The sequence below is a fragment of the Diospyros lotus genome, chromosome 8, assembly GCF_014633365.1.
Source record: "Diospyros lotus cultivar Yz01 chromosome 8, ASM1463336v1, whole genome shotgun sequence".
Lineage (NCBI taxonomy): Eukaryota > Viridiplantae > Streptophyta > Magnoliopsida > Ericales > Ebenaceae > Diospyros > Diospyros lotus.
In genome coordinates this window covers 37,827,395-37,836,146 of record NC_068345.1, presented here as the reverse complement: position 1 = coordinate 37,836,146, position 8,752 = coordinate 37,827,395, and the positions used below count along the sequence as shown (strand labels likewise).

Here is an 8,752-nt window from a genome sequence, read left to right as displayed (position 1 = left end):
CCATTGCCTCCCTCCCAGCTCTGTGAGTCTCCCTTGCCATGGTTGTCGCCTCGTCTCGCTACCGCGCCTCTCTCCTGTCGCCTCACCTCTCCTCCGTCGCTTTTCTGCCATCGCCGTCTCTCGCGACTGTCGGCAAGACGACAATGGCAAAGAGGCGACGGAGGCGAGGCGAGGCGACGACAGTGAGGCGCGATGGCGACCATGGCAAGGGAGACGCACAGAGCATGGGGGAAATCCATGGGAGGGGAAAGGAGAGAGCAAGTGTGGGGGCAAAAAGATGATTTTACCCCCTTTCGATAACTCCGTCAGTAAGCTCGTCAGGCTTTCTAGCATTTTTCAATTTTTATTAAAGTTAAACTTTGATGAAGATGGAAAACAAAGAACTAACAATAGCAGATACCAAGCATTTTTTGAAGGTGATACACATAAATAAATATATCAAAGCATATGTAAATGGGGGGCCATATTTGGGCCGTTGGAAAATCCTCCAGTTGGGCCGGCAGGGAAATCAATGCCGTAAGTAAGGCGGATAGTTACCCTTTGCTGAAGTTGGGAGGCCATTGTTGTTGCCATTATCAACAAGGGAATCTCCAAATATGAACAAACATGGGACTTGTGGATATATGCCAAAAATTATGAGATCGAGCGGGGGAACCCCACAAGCGAGGGCATCCCAAGTATATAATTATTGAATTTGAATGGTTAAATCTCATCAAACAGAGCTGATTTTCAGAAATTGTGTTTTTGGAGAATTAGTGATGAGAATGCAGATCTCAGTCCAAATATGAGGATGAAAGAGAGAGGGTGACCAGAGTTTGAGGTGAATACAATTGTTGTAGCAGTTGATCACATGGCTAATTGCTTTTATTATTGATGAATTATTATTGACTTTTATTTTTGTGTGATCAACAAGCTTCTTTCATTTCTGGGCTTTTAAGTCTTGAGGTTTTTAATAAGTCCCAACATTAAAATGAGTATAAAGATAAGAATATAGGTATAAGACTCTTAATGAAATTTTATTAAAATAATTATATAAATAAAACTAATTAAGGTACCATTTACATCCCTAATTCTGAATGAAAATTCTTTTGGTCAGATTTTGTTTATGGGGGATGTATTTCTTTGATCAGGGAGTTAGGGGGAAGTTTGGCTTAATATAAATGGCTTCTCAGGATGTCCTTTCATGCCAATAGTATAAAGACTTAATTTGTTTTGTTATATTTAATAATACAGTGTTAGATCTTTGACCCAATTAATTGAGTGAACAATCAAAAGTGTTGACAAAATACTCGAAGTTGTGGAGATTTCAACTTGTCTAATCTAGATTGAGTCAAGGTTAAAAGTTGTCTTATTTTAATTGGGTCAAATTTAGAGAATTTTTAGTTAAATTCAATTGATATCAAGGTTAAAAGTTGTCTCGCTAGAATTGAGTCGAGTTTAAAGAATTTTTAATTAAATTTTAATTAACATCAAGGTCAAAAGTTATCCAATCAAAATCCAGGTGGATGAACTTCATGCAATGTCCCATTAAATTTCAATCGAGATCAAAGTTGTATTCTGCATTTCTGCCCCCGCCCCTCTCTCTATATATATTAAATTTATATAAATATATAGATTTAAAATTCACGTTTCAATCAAATTTTAAAAAGAAATTAATTTGGAGTATTCCAACTCTACTCCGTGTCTCGCTGAAATTGAGAATGGAGTGAAAACTCTTATCCTGCTGAAGTACGAGATGAGATATGAAATGGGATATTAGGATTTGAGGCAGGCTTGGCCTGCCGTGTTGCCAACCCTAACCCTAATAATCAAGTTAGGGTACATGGTTTTGTTCACCATTTGGTAAATTTGATATAAATCTCTCCCTCTCCCTCTCTCTCTCTCCCTGGCTAAAGTAAACTTTCATTCCAAACAGACAGAGGAATAGAACACGGGGGAGCTGAAATTGGGGGGTGTACTACGTCCAAAACTCTGATCTTCTTGACATAAAGCATCAACCTTTGGAGGTAGGTGATAACATAGAAAAATCCAATTACCTTACTGATAGTACTCGGTCCACAAACTTTGAATAGTGCCAATATCTTTCTGTTTTTTATCAGCATGTAATTAAATCAGAGTTTTTGACAAATTTATGATTTTTTTTATAAACAATTCTTATTTTACCATGTTCTAAAACCCTGTTACTGAAACACCATTTTTCTAGCACCTAAAAATTCAAGGTTTTAAAAACCACTAGCTAGTCTCACTAGACCCTAATTAAGCAGTTCTTTTTGTTTTTCAAAAAGGTGATAAACTAAGAATTATTTTTTAAATAATACTTAAAAATTGGTCATTCATTGACTTGGAGAAGATTTATTTTTGATCAACAGGTATATATTTTAAGAATTATTAATTATATACAAAATGATATGCCTTGCATATATAATTATGGGCTAGAATTGTCACTTTTGAGTCGAGGCATGGGCAGCCTGTGATTGATGCAAACAACTTTGAACACTACACAATGATGCGAGATGTAACCAAATAAATAAACATAATGGATAGGGTTCACCATTATTTCAGTTGAACTTCATTGAAGCACAACATTATTAGATCGATTCCTTAAAACAAATGACACCAATAAGCCAAAAAAAATTACGATATTAGCGATAACACATAATTGGTACATTTCTTTTTGTCTTTTAAAGTTGAGCGAGGTGGCGAATGTCAAACGGGTAAGCATCTGATGGGGACTCAGCGTTGTAAGATCTCCTCCCAACTATGATGTTTGCTGCTTCACCAGGATGAAATGCATCCCAAAATAGATACTCATTCCTATTTTGGCATGGAGTTTGCAACGGGAGGCACGTAATTTGACCGTTGTTCCTTCCTACTCCGCAACACCCAGCATTCACCACTGAAAATCCTGAAGTAGTACACAAGCCAACATAAATAAATCTTAATTAAGTACAGAGTAATTAGTAGTGAGCAATGGGAAAAATTGATAACGAGAAAAAAGAAGTAATTAATTAGCGAGCTAAGACATGGTGCTTACCGAAAGATCTGGGATTATTTATCAAGTCCTGGAAAATGCCATAAGCGTTGATGTAGATGAACTTAGCATCTCCGAAATTGGTGTTCAAATTGTCGACAAGAGATTTAAGCCTGTCATTGAACAGCCGATTTGCGTAGTTGATTCGTGGGATGCAAGATGAGCCATCTGGGCTGTTTTGGGCCAGCGCATTTGGGCTGCAACCGATCTGGCCCACTCCGATCAACGCCATTTTCCTTGCTCCAAAGTTGTACAACGCCTGCAGCCAGAGAGTATGAATGAAACTTAAGAATTGAACCAATTTGTGCGAAAACTAAACTAAGATCACTTTATTAAAGATGGGTGATTAAGAGTACTAACCTTGATTTGCTCGGCATATTGTTGAATAAGAACGTCGGCGTACTGTTCCGGCGAAAATTGCCGGCTAGTGGAGTAGTAATTAGGCATGAAATAGTTGTTAAGATAATCGTTGCTGCCTAATCCCACGGAGTAGACGCATTTGCTCAGATAATTAGCAGCTGAGTCCTCATTCCCTAGTATGTCCACCACTTGGGATACTGTATTTTTGTAATTATTCACCTGCCCACTCATACTAGTCCGGCCACCCTATGACATACAAAATGTGCAAATTAATGCAGAATTAGAATCGAATAATACGAATCTACGACTACTTTAGTGTACTGCTGAGTTCGAATTAATTAATAAGATCGTGATGGAAAGTAATGAAGACGATTAATCACCAATTGGCGGCCTGTTTCGTCTCTGATTCCGGCAGCTGCGGATGCATAGTTGACTCCTTTCAGAATGTCTTGGCCTCTTGCAGTTGCATAGGGAGGAATGTAATCATCAAACCCCAAGAGCTCAGCTGTTAATTAATGGTGAGCCAACAACAAGGCTTCCCCGGTTATGAACTTGCCATCTCTTAATTAAATGGTCATTAATTAATGTGAATTATAAATAAAGAAAGAAGATGACAAGTATATAATTTACAGTTCAATAATAATAATAATAATAAAGTATCCATAGAATATAAATTATATTTCTTATAAGTAAATCATTTGTTTAAAATTAAAATTAAAACTTAGGATTGGTGATGTAAGTACATATTTTAATTACGTGCAACGTATATATATGCTGACACCATCCTAGTGTCGGCGAGTGTAACCGTGCATGGCATGCTATAAATCGTTTCGGTTTATACTCTTAATTATCCCAAAGTTTCGAATCCACTGATACCAAAGAGACTTTTAGACCCTAAAGGGAAAGTAAAATGAAAAGAGAGGGAGAGAGCCGATACCAATGACATCAACGGTGGTCTTGCCATTGGAAAACCTTCCAGTAGGGCCATCAGCGAAGTCGATTCCGTAGGGCAAGTAATTGGCTTTTGCCAACGATGTGATATCATTGTTATTGCCATTGTCCACCAATGAATCCCCAAATATAAAGTAGCATGGCACCTGCGGCTCCCCCTTCGCCATCCCCCACCACCTCATTTGCAGCGCCATCGCCACCGCCGCCCACACCGCGACCCATTTCCTCATAACCACCTCGCCGCCACCCATTTCCCCAAGAATTAGTAATAATATAAGTAACTAAAACAAAAGGTAGAAGAAGAAGAAGAAGAGCGGGAATGAATTACCATGAAGGAATTAGTGACATATATATAGAGATGAAGAATAGAGAATGGGCAGATGCATGTTTAATAAAGGTTTTGACAGTTGAGGAGCTGGTTAGGTAACATTAATGGCACGCGGATATACATACATACATACATACATATATATATATATATATGTACGTGATGGGATTGAATCACGGACTGAGACTTGGCGCAGCAAGTAGCTAGCCAGCAATGCGCGGTTCACGCTAACTCTCAATTCCATATAAATGGGGGGGCTGCTGGATTCCAATAATGCTTGCTAGCTAGCTAGTAGCTACTTTTAATCATACTTGACCTCGTCAAATCTCTAATCATAAACACCTCTTTCTTAATCAAGTTAGAATCGTAGTTTCGTGTCAAATAAGTTCTGTTTCTTTCAGTAACTATGAAAGCAAGCACTTAAACAAATGTGTTATTTATAGTAAGATGATTAGAGTCAAATTCAATTATAAAAGGCAAAAATTGATAAATATAATTATACTATGTGCCCCTAATAATAATAAATTGTCATTAAAAATACTTTTTAAGTCGACCTTTTTTGCTACACATGCACCCCTGTTTGCTTGTGTTATATTGTTAGTGACAGTTACTATTATTAGAAATACATATTAAATAATTTAGATATATAAATTTATTTTTACTTTGTTGTTCAATTTTCTATTTGAGGGTACCCATTGGCATGATAAAAATTGCCAGCCCCATGTCATAATTACTAGTGGCAATTCCGTGATTGAGAGTCAAAATAGTGGGTGTATATATAGCATTATTTTGTATTTTTATAGTAAAAAAAAGGGTATATCTCTTGCTAACATGATCTTCTGTACAAGAAGCACAACCCTAATGCCAAAAGTAAATTAACCCCAAAGGGTAGATAAAGTAAATTGCAGCAGCCCAATGTTGACAGGGAAAGCTGAATTAATAGAGTAAAGAAGTCCACTCTCTATTAACTGTTGCCAATCAAGAAGGTGGCCTATTCAATGCCCCTGCAGATTTGCATTTAATAAGTCCCAGCTCAAACCAGATCATTTGATTAGAGTTTGGTTTTGACCCATCATCATCATCGGCACAAATTCTTTTTTTCTTTTTCTTTTACATAAAATTTTTGTCACAATTATTATGTAAACAACAATTAAGGCTTCCATAATCATAAAAAGTTACTACATACTATATACTTAATTACTGGAGTATGTAAATGGTCGGTTTAGTTACCGAATCGATTGAAATTTATTTATCAATTAAATTGAATTGAGTGTAAAATTGAACCAAATCGACCAATTGATTCAAAAAATCAAACTAACAGATCATAAAAAAGACTGAACACAAATCATATAAATTGAGTCAAACCAATTAGATTGAAGAAATGCAAAAAATTTGAAAAAAAACTAAATTAACTGATAGATCAATGTTATTTTAAATCGAATTAATTGGTAGGAATGCAACCAAAAAAAAAATGTTGTTTTAAAGTTTGGCCGGTTCAATTATTCTAATAAAAAAAATTAAATCGAAAATAGAAAATCAAAATTTTAAGAAAAAATTAACCAAATTGAACCAATGTAAGAAAAACATTAAATTGAATTGACAAATTCGATCAATTTGATTCAATTAATTTGTATAAACTGAACTTTTACTTATTCTTACTTAACTGTGATTATTAGTGATAAGAGTGGTTTAATTTATCATTATCTTTCATATGAACTGTTTCAAAGGATAAAATATTTATCAGTTGGTTCTAATAGGGAAGGATAGAATTTGGGAAATTCGGATTCTCAAATTTACTTAAGGACTAGTATTTTTTAAGTTAAATTTAATATTTAACATTTATTAAGTTAATAATTTAACACTTTCAACTAACAACTAACAATAGTAAAGGCTAGCTAATTAATGATGGTCAGTGGTTAATAGCTTTATCCAAGAGGCCGTTTAAATGGAAGTTATTTAATAGGATCATGCTATTTGTACAAAACAAATGTTACAAAAATATTTATAGGGCAATCAAAATATCCATTTTGTCCCTACAATTAATTACCCAAATGCTCCAAATGCAGCATCTCTTTCTCCCTCTGTCTTTCTCTCGCTCTCTCTCTCACATCGTCAGCCCCGACAGCGGCGAGACGAGGCGAGATGGAAAGACGGCTGAGGCGACGAGATGAGGGGGCAGAGGTGACGAGGCAAGGCGGCGGAGGCGACAGGGTGAGACGGCGGAAGTTGCAGCGGCGAGAACATGCGGAGGTGAAGAACGACGGCAGGTGAGGTTGTAGCGGCGAGGGAATGGGGGAGAGAGAGAATGGGATGAACAGTGTCAAAATATTGCGATATATCATCCTTGTAAGTATTCTGTAAAAAAACTTCTATACAAATAGCATTTTCCTATTTATATATGTTTTCATGTTTGCTTGCTAGTTTACAGTATTTTAATTGCTAACTCTATTAATTAGACACCTATTAAACTGTGCTCAAAATAATTATACCTAAAAAAGAATTGTAGGAATATCTTTTTTGACGATCTTATGTATATAATTATTTGTCGACGTTGGAAATTGATCGACTATGATTTATTTTACCCACTCTGAGAAAATGAACCCGAAAAGGAAGAAGAGAAGGCACATGAAGGAATTTTACGTTTAGATCAAAGGTTAGAACATACCATTGCTCTGAAGAGAGCTGGCTCATATAAGAGAAGGAGATGCCATCATCTTTGCATGCGTCGTGCGTTTGTAAGTGATGAGACTGAGTATCTGGCTCGGTGAAGGTACCCAGGTGACGGCATGGTATCGACGAGACCTTCATTAATGTGAATGGGATTTGTCATTAATGAGGATGAAATCTAAGGTGGGCGCGCGGATATCCAAAAGAGGCTATAATGATGTTGTTTGCAGGCTGATATAGGGCCAAAATGGGACTGACATGGGCCAAGAGATGGGTCGAGAGGGTGGGGCCAAATCGGGCCCAGATGGCCCAGCCAGAATAATGTCTAGTCCACGACTGTTCTCTGGTTGTTCTGTGATCTTCTTGCTATGTGAGCTGAACCGTTAGGCCAGTGAACTGGAAGTATCGCTGGGAGCTCGCTTGATTCCGCAGTTTGAGCTCGGGTCTCAGTAACGTGTGACCTGACTCTAATGACCTTGGCCTTGGGCCCGTTACGCTTTAGGAGATCGGGCCGGCCCAGCCCGCTTCATGCAATCTGAAAATACATATAACACTATGAAACATATCATTGAACTAAACGTATTATTGATGAATGATAAATATATTGTATTTTAAATTATTATTTAATTAATAAAATTATTAAAAATAAAAGTATAATAAATATATTCTGTCTAGAAAAATAAAATATAGTTATTATTATTATTATTATTATTTAATCATTACTCTAAGAGCAATGATTTAATTATTTAGGTTCAAAAATTAATATCGCATAAAAAAAGTTTGAAAATTTAACTGTATTTCTCAAATTTTATAGAAATTTAGTCCATTTTTGGTATTTTTAATATTTAATATTTATTTAAAGTAATTTCAACCTGTCATGGAGTTTGTAAAACCAATAAAATGATCCGTTATAATCACTTTTAGACCATGACTAAACTATTATCTTTAAGTTAAAAGAGTTAAAGTTTTATCGCACATCAAAATGTCTCAATTATGTTAAACAGCACATCACATTAATTACCAGAACTAATTAAAGTTTTGAACAGATCAAATATACCTTGAAAGAATTGATGATGGGTGTGGGTGACCCACTGCAGTTAATGTTTTAAGACTCCCATCACCACCCCCATGTTCTACACTAGTGGACAATCTCTCTAGATAATGCTAAATTCACAAATTTAGTTCTTTGAGGTAAAGCTGTCTTTATCGGGTCCCTCCATTAATCCCTGAATATAAAGATGTGTTCGATTGAATTATCTAGAATTTAATTTTAGGTAATATTGTCTAGAAAATAAAAACCATCTCACCCTCTTGAAAAATGAATTTCATGAAAAGAACTTTTAAATGGTTGTACCATACATATTTTTTCATGAAAAAATTAAGAGTATTTGATTATTTTTCATAAAAAAATATAT

General features: G+C 35.8%; 1 protein-coding gene across 1 annotated transcript; it reads right to left on the bottom strand.

Annotated features, from left to right (window-relative positions):
• Positions 1-2,509: 2,509 nt before the first annotated feature.
• On the bottom strand, positions 2,510-4,680 carry LOC127808724 (GDSL esterase/lipase At5g45670-like). Its single transcript, XM_052347305.1, has 5 exons — positions 4,329-4,680; positions 3,772-3,896; positions 3,392-3,637; positions 3,035-3,290; positions 2,510-2,905 (listed from the first exon to the last, which is right to left on the bottom strand). The coding sequence occupies exons 1-5, from the start codon at positions 4,591-4,593 to the stop codon at positions 2,682-2,684; spliced, it is 1,116 nt and encodes a 371-aa protein (XP_052203265.1). The 5' UTR covers positions 4,594-4,680; the 3' UTR covers positions 2,510-2,681.
• Between the last annotated feature and the right edge of the window lie 4,072 nt (positions 4,681-8,752).

What these genes read in the sequence shown, in the direction of transcription:
- LOC127808724 (XM_052347305.1), bottom strand. Translation starts at nt 4,593, where the DNA reads ATGGGTGGCGGCGAGGTGGTTATGAGGAAATGGGTCGCGGTGTGGGCG. An exon ending in GACCACCGTTGATGTCATTG is followed by an intron (nt 3,897 to 4,328) that starts GTATCGGCTCTC and finishes ATTAATTAACAG; the next exon opens with CTGAGCTCTTGGGGTTTGAT. An exon ending in ACGAAACAGGCCGCCAATTG is followed by an intron (nt 3,638 to 3,771) that starts GTGATTAATCGT and finishes TGTATGTCATAG; the next exon opens with GGTGGCCGGACTAGTATGAG.